General features: G+C 38.6%; 1 protein-coding gene across 5 annotated transcripts in view; it reads right to left on the reverse strand.

Annotated features, from left to right (window-relative positions):
• Positions 1-2,926: 2,926 nt before the first annotated feature.
• GLRA2 (glycine receptor alpha 2) overlaps positions 2,927-16,795 on the reverse strand; it is a 129,204-nt gene continuing 115,335 nt past the window's right edge. For all 5 annotated transcript variants that reach the window (XM_072029206.1, XM_021269301.4, XM_021269300.4 and 2 more), the window contains one exon: positions 2,927-4,473. In XM_072029206.1, coding sequence (XP_071885307.1) covers positions 4,195-4,473 — 279 coding nt within the window. In that variant the 3' untranslated portion in view covers positions 2,927-4,194. The remainder of the gene's footprint in view (positions 4,474-16,795) is intronic.

The raw sequence follows: 16,795 nt of genomic DNA on the forward strand, positions 1-16,795 counted from the left end.
GTTTGCTTCAGTAGGATCTTACAGAATTGAGTGTATGCATTTCACAAAGTCAGTTTTCCTAATTATTATCTGAGATGCTTATTTTGACTGAAGTTTCTATTCCCCCTTAGGGGATACTGAAGAGAGCTAATCCACTATGAATATTTTCCCTCCCAGATTATTTCTGCTGCTTAGCATTGGAAACTTATCTTTCATTAGGGACTGAACTGGAAGCTATTGAAGTCAATGAAGCACTTTTTTTTTTTTTTTTTTTCCTTCTGATTTCAGTGAGCACTGCATTGGAATTGGAAGCAAATTGGTTGGATGAGTTTGTCTGGAAATGATGAAACTGCTCTTGTTCTGCAGCTTAGCCCTAAATGTGATGACATTTCATATTTTCCATGCAAAAGTAGGAAAAGTATCTTCAAATAGCAAAAAATATCTTTTTTCTTTTCCTGTCAAGTCAGAGAAGATTAATTTTTAATGTAAAATCTGTAAGGGACATTTATGGAGAAAGCACAACTTTGCTCAGATTATTCTCCTAGGTAGGAGTTCCTCTAGAAAGCCTTGGTTTTTGTTTCCTAGTGTTCCAAAACAGTATAAGACATGAACTTCTATATCCCATACTATTAAAATAAATGACCTTGAAAGTCTGGAAGAAGCTGTTATTTTTCAAGATACTGTATTATTGATAACAAAAAGGAATAGATTCATTAAAATAGTTTCATACTACTATTGCTTTTGTTTTTTTGTTCCTTGCCATGTTCTAATTTTAAAGGAATAAAGATTATAAAGCTGTGCATATGCTCTTTATGTCCACATGTTAAAATTATTTATTTCTCTATTTAGAAATATATTTCTAAACATAGAAATGTCAACATCATACTGTGTCAGATCTCTTGATTTCATTCATGAAATGTGACTTCAAGGTGATGCAGGATCCTCTTGCTGAGATGAAGACACCAGTACAACCCAGTGAGAGCCCCCTGCAGGAAATGATCATGTCAGTAATTTCAAAGATTAGTTTCAGGTTCCTCCAGAATGTTTTTCATAACATCTGCTATTTATGTCTGTGTCCCCCCATCCCCCCCTCAGTTATGAGTTGTCAGTAACTCATGTGAGACTCCAAAATCCTCTATTGTTATAACACCTATCAGCTTTGATTCAGAGTATCATAAGTGATGGCCTGCAAAAAAATATGGAGAAAAAGAAGCAGGATAAGAGAAACAAAAGGAAATCCTTCATCTCATATTGCAAATTTTTCTCATTTTCCTCCTATTGCAACAAGGTTTTTCTAAAAGATCCTTTTTATTGATTTGGCTTCATCATAGTGCATGACAGCATCTATCTAGTGAGAGATGACTGAACCTTTCTCTTTGAGTACTGAACCACTCAGGTCCAGCCAGTCACAACAGGATGCCAAAGACTGACCTGATGCTATATCCTTTAAAGACCTGATTAAAGCTTTTAAAGCTTTCTTGATAAATTAGAAGTCAGTTTAATGGCTTTATAGCTAAATGCAAGTAGTTTAAATGTCCTAGGGCTTCATTTTGTCTTACTAGCTAGAATTGTAACCTGCAGTTTTTCCAATATGTCTGGATGCTCTTTAGAATTAATCCTGGGTCTCTTTCCTTCTATCCCACTGCGTCTCCTACTTCACAAAGGCTATTTGTCTGGGACTTATTTTCTAAGCCATTCTTTTTCTCCTTAAATTAGTGTCTTGAAATGAAACTGCTTCACTATTTTATTCTACTACTTCTCTGAGTGTGAAGTGACTGGGTTTCGAGTCTTGTTTCTCTGGTAGCCCTACTGAGCATTCATTTAGGAAAGTTATGTCCTCCTGTAAGGTCTGCTACCCTTGTTATTTGACTTTTTATCTGCAGGCAGTTTCTCAGCAAGTATACATCTTCCTGGTGCCAGCCATGTTCTTTGAGGAAAGGTTCTCTGATACCTGCCTGGTATCAAAACCTCTCTGGGTGAGACACTGCACAGGGCCATTGACTGGTATGTCAAGAAGTCTTCCGTGTTATGTGGCCATTCCCAGTTGCCATTAGCAACACATCTGGACACTGAGAATAAACACTAATCCTGGCGTTACACCTCAATGTAAAGCAGAATTTCTGGAATGATGGATGAGCACTGAATGGTTATGCACCAGTGAAGGCTCCTAACTTTCCATACAAATCCAGCTGACAGATAGGAATCTTCACCTCACCAGAGCTCATGGAACTAGGATTGCACTGGGATTTTCTCAACTTCATTATCCACTAATCGAATACTGTTCTGTTGTAAATATGAATAAAACCAAATCTTACATTAAGAAAATTAGATATTTCTATAACTACATTTGAGTCAAAAGCTCATTTTGAAAAGCCTAATAGTTTGAACAGTTGTCTTGAGTTCTCCATTTAACTTCTGGTTGCTCCCTCTGGCACTGTCAGTCACACCTGGATCCACAGCCTCAAAGAGATGAAGCAGACTATTGCCAATTCAGTCCCAGGGGTAAGTAGCAGGAGAGTTTATAGATCTGAGGAGGGTATGGGGAGATAACACACACAGATAGATTTCTGCCATTGACTTACATAACTGCTTGGGAATTGGCCTTGTCAAGATCTCTAGATTCCCTCCCTGGTCATGGGAAAGGATGGTGCACCATGGTGGTGCAGCTGGTAGAAGCCACTAAGCTTGGGCTCAGCTCTACAGTACTTTCGGAATATGTCACTCCCTAGCTGCATTTCTGACATACTGCTTGACATACTCCCAGGGATGGCAACATTACTTTTACCGTAGAATAGGTAGAAAAAAAAATGGCATGTTAGACCAGTGTACCAGATCAAAAGAAGTTTGCTTTTCACCCTCTTTCTTTTGACTGAGCAGTGGCATAGGGGTAGACCTGGGTCTTGACGTGAACAGCCCAGCTGTATAGGAAAAAAAAGAGTGAAGGAAATGTTAATAGCACATTTAGCTTTATTGAAATTGAACAAATAACCTTTTTTTTTTTTTTTTAATAAACCCTTTTACATCAAGTGTAAAATTTTAATGTTTGATTCATTTTATGTTACAGGTTGTCTTCTGTGTAAGCAAAAATACCATCTTTTATTATTTTTTTATTTTATTTTCTACTTTAAAACATGTAGCAAGGATTTGAATAACGCAGATCCGGCACCAAAAGGTAACAGGTTCTGAAAATCACAGTACAGTTTTAAAATTCTTAGGTTAATTGATGATATTTAAAATGATAGCCACTTTGATATAAATTAGAGGTCTGTAAACAAGTTGTGTTTACCTATAGAGCTATTGATCGCAGCTACAATGAGAGCAATAATAGAAACTCAATGCTAAACTGAGCTACACCTTTGAGGAAACAAGTTCTTACTAAGTAGTGTGGTACAGGGTAGCACAATAGGTAAAATACAGTTTGGCACCTCAAGTTGCATGTAAAATCAGCAGAAATAAAATGAAGTAAGTGCACTGTATTCCAACAAAAATAAACTGGGCAGTTTCACTGGTTTTGGAGTGTCAGCTATCAAATAAATCACACGACACACAAGTTCAACCCCAAAATTACAATTCTAGTAAAGCAAGATAATATTAAAATGCACACCCACGAGGATAGTAAAGTATAAATCTTTTTTGTTTGTTTGTTCATTTGTTTTGCTTTGTTTTTCTTTTCTTTTGTTTTTCTTCTCTCCCCTGTCAGTAGAAATAATTTACAACCCACAAAAGAAGGACTCCTTGGTGAAACCACTAACTACAGACATGGTCATGGAATGTAGCTCAGTAGACTTGTTTCAAATAGAAAGGCAACATTATCCTGAAAAAGTTTGGTCCTCTTATAACTCACTGTACTGTAGCCACCACAGTCTCTTGGTAGATGCTTTAGGAGGATTGTTTGTTTTCTGATTCTCTTATGTTTCAAACAATAATATCTTGGTGATAAAGTTGGGTAAAATTTGGCCCCATTTACAGATGTCTGATTAATGCTGATTCTGGAAGAAGAACACTGAGAGTACATAAAGGGTCCCCTTATTGACTGTTCTCAGGCTTATTGTTTCATGCAATCAACTTTTCTTCTATAATTTTTTTTCTCTTTCATTTTCTCTTCAGAGTCCTGAGGGGAAAAAGAAACCTTTAATCCAAATGACAGAAAGACATTTCACTGTTTATTTACATGTGGATCACTTTGGCTGAGTAGTCCTGGCAAACCAGAGTTGCCTATTTCTTGTGAATGTCCTCATGCCGTATAATTTTGTATGTAATCCAGTAAAAGATGTTGAAAATGAGGAAGGCGAGTGGGAATGCAGCACGGGATATTGTATCAATCCTTTTTGCACGGTCAACAAACTTCTTTTTGATGGAATCTGAATCCTTTGGTGGTGCCGGCGGTGGGTTAGGTGGAGCAGCTTTGACTGCTGTGCCATCTTTCACTTGGAGACAGTGACCCATGCCATAGCCACTGAAATTGAATCGACTGTCACGAGCAACTTCATCTTCCTGAGAGATAAATAAGACAAATAAGTCAAAGAAGACAATAGGACACAATCTCCTGTCTATCGAGCATGCCATATACCTGAATATTCGATGTGCACCCCTCCAAACCACCTAAGTGAATTAGCTGTTTAACTACAATACAAAATCCAGATTTAAAAGACAAGCGAGCAATTAAAACTCACAAGAAAAGACATGGAAATTTGGTGACTACCTTGCTTTCTCTCTGGCTAAACCAACAGAGGAAACAGCAGTGCCCCAATCCCCACAGAAGAGGAAGGGATACAGCCCATCTCTTCCTACCCCATAGGAAGAGATATGACTTCAAAGACTCTTATTATTCTCCTTGGGCTTACTGCGAGGAGGAAACCTAGTCATGTTGGCAGCAGAGAGTTTGCTCTGGCCATGTTGATTTAAACAACCATGGGATCCAGGGGCCCAAGATCATGGTAAAGAATACACTTGGCTCAGTCTAGCTGCAGCCTTGCAACCCCATCCTTGATTTGCAAAACAAGGGTTGATCACATCCTCCCCCACCCCTGTGCTTGTAGGAACACTCCTAGAATCAATACTTCAAAACACGCTGAGCATTTGGACTTAGTGGTAACAGGTACAATATTGCAAGCTAACATAGCACCATCTTGCAAAAATCCATTTTTTTTCTCTTGTCTGAGTGGGTAATACTTGTTTTTGGAAAGGTGAGTAACTTAACTTTATCATCACGACCATGTGATGAAAGGTTTGTGTCTGTTTGTGCTGGTAAATTCTCACTTCTTCTGTCTGATAGCACAGTAATATATGAGTTAACAGTTACTGGCAGCCCTCCACAAAGGATACAAAACCAGCAAACATGTAATTCTACTCTTTTTCATTCCAGCAGTGAAGAAATGTAGTTCCAGCAGCTTGCCCTAGTTAAAGACATTCTCTTTAACCAACAGATACTTCATTGTTGACTTTAAATGACCTCTTCCTGGGTTCACAAGCAGCCCACTCACTCACAGGGAATACTCCCTGTTATCTCTTGCTATCCCACAGCCTTCTGATTTTAACAGAGAATCAGAGACCACAAGAAAAAACATCAGAGTAGCAAGATACTGAATATTGAAGTTTGCTGAACTTGGGATGGGGACGGAGGACAATTTACACCAAGTTGGGATGCAAATCACTGCTCCTTCGCAGAAGCAAATCTTTTCATAATTACATTGCTCTCTCCTTGTCTTCAGCATTGGAATTGTATATATCACCAGGCTTTCTCTCCTTACCTTGGAGTTGACACACAAATATGAATAACCAATAGTGGAATCCAAGGCTACCAAATGAGAAATAGCCACTCAGAGGTGATACAAGTGGTTATAGAAGGAGGATAGGCAATAAACAGTGCTTTAGAGCTCCTGTCACTTCAGGCTGAGGACTATTCTACAGTGTACACATTAATAGGTGGATAATTGCTTTATTGTAAGACTGTTTGAGCACCTCTCCATGTTTTATATCCCTTCCATCTCTGAAGCTCATCATCACTAAGGCAAAGAAGCTTGGTCCTTTCTTTTTTCAATTTTATTTATTTAGAGTTTTCAGTTCCTCTGTGAAAAACACAAAGTTCTCCTTGTCCTAATGATTATAAATATGTAGACTATTTAAAGATAAATCCATTGAGAACTAAGTTGTGGGCAGTCCTATGCAAGACTTCTCTTGCATATCTTTTTATTTAGGACTTCAATCCTAAATTCAGTTTACACTGAATACAAGAGGTACAGCATTCTTCTGGGATATGAGTATGAACTTGGTTGCCTTCTCTTCTTGAGTAGATTTGAATCTCCTTCTCCCTGATCAAAGTTTGTATCAGCTTCTTGGCTTGTTACCTACTCTTCCAACATGGAGCTCTTTGCTGTTTGCAAAAAGTGAGAATTTATGTAGCTTTCCTTTTCTTAAGTTTACCAGAAAAACTCTTTTCAAAGCCTAATAACTAATGAAGAGAATGGCGCTGTCTCCACACTATTCTTTTCCATGCTTGATATTCCACTCTTACAAAAACTCAGTATTACTGACACCTAAGGATTGCAGTTGTGATCATCTAAGGCTCTGCTTGGCAGGGGGTTGGACCAGATGACCTCCAGAGGTCCCTTCCAACCTTGACTATGCTGTGATTCTCTGATCAAAGTGCCTCTGCAAGCAAGCAAAGCCACAGTCCTTTCAACCCACAGATAGCTTTCAGCTCCATCTCCACCACATTGTTTCCAGTGGTAAAATACAGCAAGAGTTTGCAGTCTGGCACCCACCAGCCCTCTAAACGCTGCCTGCACCTGAAGTCTCACTGGCAAGCCCTGACACCATCAGAGCTCTTCCACCTGACCAGACATCACTTGAAAGACCTCAGGGTGGTGAGGTCTCTGCTGTCTTTCATGAAACAGGTCAATAAGGTTGAAAGCTGAAAACAAAACCCTGTGGAGATCAAGAACCACATGTCTATGGGTTTCCAGTGAGAATGCAGTCAGGTGTGTGTCCTGTTGGTGCCCTGAGCCCTTGAACCTGCTCCACCCAAAATGACACAGAAGGGAATGTAAGGCTTTCTTTCTGCTATTGAACAAAAAGAAACCAGAGGGTAAACTCTAGATCTGGAACTTCAGGGTCCATGCTGCTTGTCTTACTCCGGTGTGGACAATATGGACAAGCTTTCTTCAAGATACATTTGGTCCACCGGAGCCTAGCACTACACTCTGTGGTCATAAGCCATGTGGTGACACCTCATGGCCTTAGGAACAATAAAATCCCCAATGTTCTTTATTTTATCAATACAGCCATGGTTAAAGAGATTTTCTTTAAAACACCATAGTGTTACTGAAAAGACATAATTTGATGTTTCAGAGTATCTCTCAACATTCTATTGTACATAAAGAACTTTGGGGAAGAGTCATGGAGATAAAATACCAAATGTAGATCCTTTGACAAAGAGAACCCTTTTTTCACATTTCAGTATTTGAGATGAATTCACCTCAAGTACCTTCTCTTAACATAGTGCAGATTTTCCTTTCACCTGGAGGCTTGAAGAACTACTGGGCAAACTACCTAGGGTACCCTCTGACATGGCTGCAGAATTCCCCCTCACTCCTGACATCATATTCAGTTTGTACAATCTCACATAATCTACAGTGCAGACTCATCCAAAGACAGTCCTCAATTAGTGCTTTTCACCAGCTTAGTCACTGGTAGAATAGTGCAAACAACTTTGCAAACATTTTGATCTTTGTTTTCATCAGATTACACATATGACTTGCATTTGTTTTAAACCGGACAGGATCTCACTTGCTTCAATCCCCGCTTTTTTGTTTTCACAGGTTTTGAAGCTAAAATCAAAGAGTGGGTAGAAGCCACTGGACATCAACTGGAGTGGCAAAATCCACTGACATTGAAGTGAAAGACTTTGTCCTTCTAATGGGATGTAAAGTTAGTGTTGCATACTATACACCCCATAACTCAATCTGCCCTTGATAAAGACACAAGCTAGCATGAAAAACAGAAAAGAAATTAATAGCAAGATGAAAGTGTTCTTTTGCTGTTTTTCTCTCAGATGTTCACACTCCTTAGTATTTTACAGGAACTATCCACTGAAAACTAAATACATTTCCTGAGAGTTGGGCAAATGGTTTCTGCAGATGCATTTTCAACACCACATAATTTTCTAAATAGGTTTTTGTGTATTATCGTATGGTGTCATACCAAACTTATTTAGATGTTGACTTTAACCAATTTTCATCAAGAAAGATGTGTTTATTTTTTTTTCTCAAAAATTTTAATTCCTTTTTATGAATACAATAATTTTATTTGCTTTACAAAATAATAGCATTAGATTCTCTTGTCCTTGCTTTACAGTAGACAACATCTAAATCAGAAGGATTATATTTTTGACATGATTTTCTTTCTTCATATTCCATCTTTGAAAAGCTTTATTTTCTACTATGTCAGGTTTGGAATGAAACTCATACCATCAACTTCATGCCAAAGCAACCATGAACAGGAAAAACACTTTAGAAAATCAGTCCATTCTCTGCCTTGCTTGCACAGCTTTCTATACAATGCATTCTGAATTTCTTTGTCCAGAACACTTTTAAATGCTTATTGTCAGAACTGACTCAGTTTTAACAATGAGGAAAATGAGAGAGAGGCTGGCTTCAAACGGTGTATTTAATTTACTCTCTGATGTGATTTATTCATTTAATTTTGCTTCTCTTTTTTCTAACATATGGTGGGCAAACGATTTAAAAGACTATCTAGTTTAATTAAATTTCAAGGACATAGGAAATTAATTTTAGCTATAGGGTAGAGAACATCAGGGAAATTTTCCTTTTGGCATTCATAAGCACAAAGTTAGAAAACCACAATAAATTTAGACTTGAATGCAAAATGGAATCGATATGAATTAGACAGCAAAATAACTTCGGAGACTTCATTCCTAAATCATTATGATTTTGAAACAACTCCCATCTCTCAGTACCTTACATAATTCACAGTGTGGTTTTGCAAAGACACTCATGCTCACATGATTTCTGTTCTCAGGAGTCAGTGAATAAGTGATGGAGGTTGTTCAGCCAAGAAGCATGGTTGGATTTTTAAAACCTTATTGCTTCCCCAGAGAAGGCCCTCGGAAAGTTAAATTGTCAGGTAAATTGTCAGAGAAAAGGTCCTTTCATAGACTTTTCATAGGCTAACTGTTTAAAAGACAGTAATGGATTTTAGGAATAAAAGATTTGTTTTATAACTGAGGGATTTGCTGGAGAGGATCCTCCAAGCATCATCACTAGAACCAGCAGCAAGAAAGAGATTTATAAAAGATCTGAGGAAAAGGTCTTTTCCCCAAGTGAAGGTACGCAGGAGAAACAGGCTATCCAGAATGGACAACTTTCAACCAAGCAGAAGGATCTCTAAATATTGAGTGACTGCGTAATGAAATCGCAATAGGTGAAATGCAAGCTAAAGCACATTGTAAAAGGTAACCCTGATTAGACATAGGCAGTAATTGGCTCAAATGTGTTCTTTCTTGGATGAGAATTGTGGGAATTACCATGTAGATAACTGAAAACATCAGTTCACTAATGAATGGAAATCAGGCAAACAAATCAGAAAATGTCCTTCTGCCACTTTGTCCACTTAAAGCGTGAACAGCTTTTGAACCTAAGGAACATTTCTAGTCATACAAAGTCAGGAAAGACATAGCAGAATGATATAAAGCACAAAGAGGAACAACAACAATTATAAAAGACTTTTTATGTATGCAGGGATCCAAAGTAGATGAGATCTCTTCAGCTTAGAAAAGCTGTGTTTGAAGGACAGGGGAATATTACAGATATCATAAAATCATAGTGAATATTAATTAATGGAGGGAAAATGAATAGGTTATAGTATTTTTTTTTTCCAATGCAGGAAATAAGATAAAACACAATGACACAAGGAGGAAGAAAAGGAAAATTTATTTTTAGGAGGAAATTATCTTTCATTTACCTGTGTAAATCATTGTGTTAGAACAATTTAGAAGATGAAAATAGCACAATGGCATGGATTCAGGAAATATATACCTATGTGTGGCTATTGAATGTGCAACCTTAGTTCATGAAAAAGTACACCCTTAGCTCCTTGTTTTCAGAATACAGGAAAGTCCTTCTGGAGGAACCTGGAGGTTTTAAATATAATTTTTTTCTCAACATCCATGCCCCGCCACTTTTCACCCACTATGGCATGTCTTATGAGAATTAAGATCTTCCATCTCTTGGTAATATGCTGGGAGCTGGAGCTGGTATTGTAATGGTCTGCATTTCCACTGATTTTCAGTATTTTGAGTGTCTTTTTTTTTTTTTTTTTTTTTTTCTCCTCTTCAGACAGCTGAGGCAGAAAGTGATGACTCTCACATAGCAAACCTATTTGGTCATTAACAGACTTCTCTGTTTTTTTCCCTTCTTGAACCTGATCTCAAGAACCTGATCTCTGGTTTGTTCCTTCCTGACGTTGATCTTAGTTCACCTACACCAGATGCCATTTCCTCTCCTCAATCAAGGTTCAGAAGCAGAAAATAATGTAAAATTGCTACTTTCTCACTGCAATCTGTCCCAAAGTGTTGATCAAGAAGGGCCCCTAGCTTGCCCTAAGTATTGTTTTTTCCTAAATATTCACCTAGGTGTTTCATCAAAAACATAAGAAATCTTTCACTGATCGTCCTGAGTGATATTGCTCTGTCAGGATGCACCATTCTGTGTGTAACAGTGGTTTTGTCCCTTTTCTACCTCTCAACACAAATTTTGCTGCTTGGTGAGTTTTTTTTTTTCTCTCATTTGGACACTCATGCCTTATAAAATCTAAGTGAAACAGACCTTGTATTATACACAGCATCAACATTTTAATTAATGGAAGAAAAATCAGTCATTGCTGTCTTCAGTAAGGGTTTCCAATGGACAAATCTAAGCTTGTTTTAGAAAGCTGTGTTTAATAATACCTCCTATCTCCAATAAACAGCAGAAGAATCTTTGAAGCATGACTGATTTACTTACTCTTTCTGTAAGAACAGCAAGTGAACTGTTGTTAATACAATAATGAAATGGTAGTTAATGTGGTTTTGCCCTCGTTGAGTAGGAATTGAGCATTATCCAACTGAAAGAGTAACATAATTTAAACATGTTGGGAAGCAAAAATATTTTCCTGCCTTGAAATATCTTTAAGTGGTACCTAAATTTTTCAAGAAAATCTTTAATAATAGAGATTATACAGTTAGTAAGGGTGATTGGTTTATTACGAAAAAAAAAATAAAAGAAAGAGAGAAAGAGAGAAAGAGAGAAAGAAAGAAAAAATTATTCTTTAGTAAAGCAAGACTTGTTTCTCTCAAATTCTTAAATGCACTTAATATAAATTTATTATTCAATTTCATGTTTTATGTATAATATGATTAATATTTTATTTTTTGGGGGGGAGGGAGGGAGAAAGAGATGAAATGCTGTTTTGCAAAGCACCGTAAGTGTTCTGATAGACAGTTATAGATGCTAAAGAAGAACAGATCTATTTCTGGCACAGAAGAACTGTGCCTCAGTTTCCATTTGTCTTAAATGACAGTGCCCAGGCTCAGTAATGTACGAGTGCCATACAGACTCATTTTGCCAGTTTATCAGTGGCAATGGCACATCAGTCTGTTATACATCAGAGAGATCCACATTAATGACTCAGATTTGAAGGATAATCTGCAGAAGTCTGGTGGATACGGGGTGACTAGTTTCTCTTCATCCTGTCTGCATGTGAAGCTGAATAAACTGCAAAGCTAGTGTTGAAACGTGGGGCTATTCTGACATTTTACCAATGGAACACCAATGGAAATTTACCTAAACCCCACCTTTGCTGCTTCCTCTTGCTCTCTGCAAAACAGCTGCCTCAGGACAGACGTGCTGCACCACAAGCAGACTCTCCCCCACTCGCAGCTGGCAGCACCTAAGTCCCATCCTCAGACTGCAGCTCCTCCTTGCCCTGACACCCGCTGCCCACCCAGAAAGTCCTGTCCCAGGACACATCCTGTGAAACAGGCCCCCTGTGTGACTGTTGGAGGGGAAACAGCCACTGCCTTTTCTATCACAGCATGCAGGAGACATCAGCTTGCGGCCCCCTGCTGCAGGAGGGGGTTCCTGAGTTCCTGCCCCCTCGGGAGTGTTCCCAAAAGGTTCCCTGGTGCTTTTATCAAAGCAGATTTAAATATTTTGGGGAAGATGATGGTTTTTATTGTGCCTCTGGGAAATTTTCCGCTGCTCTCTGCCTCAACTGTAATCATTTTAGATTGCTTTTTTAGAGTACCCCTGTGCCCTGACCTCAGCATCTCAGAGTATCTCATTTGTCAAACAGCCAAAATTAAAAAAAAAAAAAAATGTATATCTGTGTACAAAGCCCGGAAATGACACTCGACATTAGATTTATGCAGATTATCCTCCAGAACAATACATTGCTAGCCAGTTTTTCAGACTTGGGTTTCAGTTCCCCCAGCTCCCCAGTTTTTGGGGCCAGGCAACTGGGGCCAGCCCTGTAGCCCATACTGCGACAGCCCAGGGACAGAGTACATCATTCTTCCTGCCTGAGCCAGGTGCTAGTGATGCAGAGTTGTGACCTGTGACATCCGTGCCCACCACTGAGGACCAGTAGCATCCTACTCAGTGCATGCTGAGAGTGGCGAGCATGCACTCTCATGAGAGTTATCTGTGGGAAGCTGGGGGGAGAAGGGAGGAGAGAGGCTTCCCCTGCACCTCTGCAGCCCTTCATGGGGGATAAAGGGAAGAGGAAGGGGAAGGGGAAGGGGAAGAACAGGCTTTTTTTCTCTTTCTGTGGAAGGATTCTTTCCTTCAAGTCCTTTGCTACAACAGCATCTGACACAAAACCCAGTAAACACAGAAAGGGATTGCCAGAGCTTTCTCAGACAGACTTCATGCATTTAATTTATGCAAATACTGCACAAAACAAATTAAATATTGCAAATTATATTAATAATTTAAATTGTGAAGCTAAAAATAGTCAGGAATATCTGCAACATCTTGAAGTGTTCACATGCAAATTTTATAAGTTTTGTTATTTTTTTTTTCCTGAGGAGACAAGCCAACTGATAAATCAATGCCTTCCTTTCCCAGTTATCAGTTATTAATATGGACTCCCAATAAATAATGTTTTGGGGTTGGTTTTCTTTTCTTATCTTCTATTACACAAATTATCCTTTCTGGCTTTGCATATCATTTAGTTCTTGTTAGCCAAGATCTCAATCTGCATTTCTCTAGCTGTTTTTACTTTGCTCTGAAGCGTGATTGGGTTAAACAAACTATTTGCCAGCTATCTGCACTTCAGACTTGGTTTCTGAAATTAAATTGTGACTTCTTAGAAACATCTTGACTGTTTGAATATATTAGAAATTTACTACACAAATCCACTTCCTTATTTTCATCTTGATTTGTTTTTATGAGGGTTGTTCCATAAAGGTCTGATATTATTTATTCACGGCAAAATAAACATTAATCATGGGGTAAAAGTCAATGGCACTCAATGCTATAGCAACTTCATAGTCTAATCTTTACACAGATTTTTTTTTTCTTTGCCTGGTAAGTAATAAATCCACAAATCCTACAAGGTCATTGGAAATATGCATACAACAAAAATGAAATAAGATTTCATTTAAAATGAGTTTGATAATTTTTCCTCTACTGTATTAAACACAAAGATACATATACACACTTACATAGTCTGTATACACCCACACGTGTTGATATATGTACATATATAAGCATATGTTCATCTACTTAATTTAGTAATCTAATGCCTTTTGTATTCAATCAAGTCATATATTAGTGAGAAATGCAGAGATAGATTTGCTGTATTCCAGTGTAATGTTTGGAGCTCTCTCTGGAGCATTTCTGAAGCTACAACCTCCATTTTGCTAGCTTTTCTGCTTGCTTTTCCCCTTCAGATGGGACTGAAGTTCTGAGGAGCAGGCATACAGGATGCACAAGCAGGAGTCATTAAACATTCCCAATCCTCTCTGCCTATGAACAGGCTCTTTGCTGGGGTGCTGGCACCTCTCCAAAAGGACCATCTACCCAGACCAGTAGCTAAGCAATAGATCACCTTGTGGTGGACTTTTATTACTTGGCAAAACTGATTAAAAGATAAAGTGAAACAGTAGATTTAAGAGAATATAAAAGGCAGGCAGACCAAATGTGGAAGAATGACAATAGCAGTGGAAGAGGCATTTTAGAGAGAGGAAATCAGATGTTCATCTGATCTCAAGGCTTGTTCAAGATGATTAAGAAAAATGGGAGAAGAAATATCCAATTAATTTATCTAGAGGAGAGAGCATGAGAACACCCTATGCCAAAAAGCTGTTATTCCAGTAGCCTTCCCCAAATGTGTATATTGCATGTTTCATCTTTCATGTGTTCTGGAACTGTAAGTCCCAAATCAGTGTTCCCAAAGCTGGAGAAAAGCCTCTCTTTGGGAGTACCGAGGAAATCAGGACTCACCTTGAGGGCCTAAGACCACCTGATCTTGAGGTGTTATTCTGGGAGGGACTAAGATCTGGAGAAGGATTTTGTTCAGCAAATGTGCCTCTAAGTCAGAGCATGAAGTGGTGTAGGAGCCCTCCTGGACCAAGGGAGACCCAGCAGCATGGATTTCTACTTCACTGGACCTCCAACAGCCTCATGAGCAACAGGCAGAAATGTTATGCCAAGATCAAGCAACATGATGACTTTGGGAGCAACCTTTTTGGGGGATCAACCTATTTTGGGAGTGCATAGTAGCATAGCACACACTGTGCATTCACAACAAGTAGACTTTAACCTGATTTGCTTGTCCTTTGAGCTGAAAACATGAATGGTGTCTTGAAATCACTAATGAGAAATACAAGCAAATCAATTAGGAAATGGTATTCAATAGCCACTCTCAGGCTGTCTCCTTCCTTCTACAGCTGTCTCTTTTCTTCATGATTGCTTTTTTATTTTTTTCTACTCTGCATTTTGCCTCATTAATTCTCAGTTCTGCTCTTACGTACATCCTCTTTGATGCTTTTGCCCTTGCTCATTTCCAAACACAAGACCTCCACATTCTGCTTGTAAAATTCAGCTCCTTCCTCAACCCCTGCCTGCTCTTGCCCCTTTCTGGTCCCTGCAGCTAAATTCTCTTCCTCCAAAGAGAAGTCAAATCATTAAAGTAGAGCTACACCTTGCCAAGACCACTTCTGATCTGAGAGGTGTTATTTGACCTTTTAAGAATAATCAGGAATTGTTTAATTTTTTAGTGAAAAGCCTACTTCCACTTCTGCATAACCACAGAGCTCCTAATTGCTCAGAGATTTTCCAGTATGACAGAACATTTTGAAAAGTATCAGCATGCATTTGTACTACTGTTCATGATATATCGCATGCCCTGCTACCGGTGCAGAAAGCTGGAGATTGCCAAGTGCGTTGTTGGCCCACGGAGCCTCCTGTGCCTTTGTTCTGACTGCCCAGAGCTTGCAACCAAATCCACTTTGAGGCTTTGGAAAATGAACACAATAAGTGCAAAAAGCAAAACCTTAAAGTGGGATTTTTCTTTTATTCCCAGTTTAAAACCCAGCAAAGAGAGTTATCATTTGTGCATTTTACATGTTCCAGTCTACTGAGAGCTCAGTAGTGGAGTAATGTGTGCATATAGTAACAGATTAAAGACTTGGCATGCTCTAGAATACTCCAGTGACGTGTCCAATCACAGCAGTACCATCTGCTTTTCCTTATACGTGCTAAATTTATAGTGCTGTGTTAATTTCTATATTAGTTTACACACCACCTACAGGAAATTATATTCAACAGATAAGCAATATTTGGGCTTTGTTGTTTGTCTTTAGCAAACAGTTAGTAAATGTCTCTCCAATTACTCTGAGCTCTCATTTTAGAGAAAGAAGGCTAGAGATCACTAACATTGATTGTCCTTTTTTGTTCCTGAAGGTGTGACAATGACTCACAATTCAAGTATTATTTCCCTAAATTGTTGTTCATTCAGATCTGGGTAGAATTTTGAGAATTTTGAGACTGAAAGGTGGTCAGACTTCCACCCAGAGTCTGGACACCCTGACAATAGAAGAACCCTGTATTTTAGCTGTATTTTAAATTATATAATTAAATGAACCTCTCCTATACCTTGTGGAAATTCTACTGTGCAGGAAAGCTCATTGTTAACTGTATTTTCTCTTCAGGTGGCATTCAATTTGATGCTACAGAAAATGCCACCTTATTGATCAACACAGTAAACAAACCTACAAAACATGTGGGTATGTTCTCCCTGTACTGTGGAAAGAAACAAAAATAGTAGAACAAGACCATGGAGTCTGCACAATATTGGCAATATCTCACTCCTCAAGCTTGGTCCCTGAAAATCTGAAGCGTGGGAAGACAGAAGGCAGGGCTAAAAAAACTCCATTTGACAAACATCTGGGGTTTCTACAAGACTCTTGCCCCACTAGCGTTGTGGTAGCATGATTTACTGAAGATTCCATAGCTAGCGCATTTGCAGCATCTCTGCATGACATTGTGCTGAGTGATTTTTCCCCATCAGATGAAAGACTGAGTTATCCCTCCATGGGTACGAGGGAAGCAGGCATTTCAAAGTGCAAGACCACTGAACTACCACCTGAGGGGACAATTGTCTAGAGGATATTTTTTAAATGTGTTTGCCACATTTAAATAGATGGTTTCAGCTTGCCAGTCTTGGAATGGCTCCTAAAATAAACATCAATATAAAGAATAAGGCAATTTGTTTTGGATGATTAAGAGAATCTGGCTCATATATCCGAGGTGTG

This window comes from Anas platyrhynchos, chromosome 1, assembly GCF_047663525.1.
Source record: "Anas platyrhynchos isolate ZD024472 breed Pekin duck chromosome 1, IASCAAS_PekinDuck_T2T, whole genome shotgun sequence".
In the NCBI taxonomy this organism is placed as follows: Eukaryota; Metazoa; Chordata; class Aves; order Anseriformes; family Anatidae; genus Anas; species Anas platyrhynchos.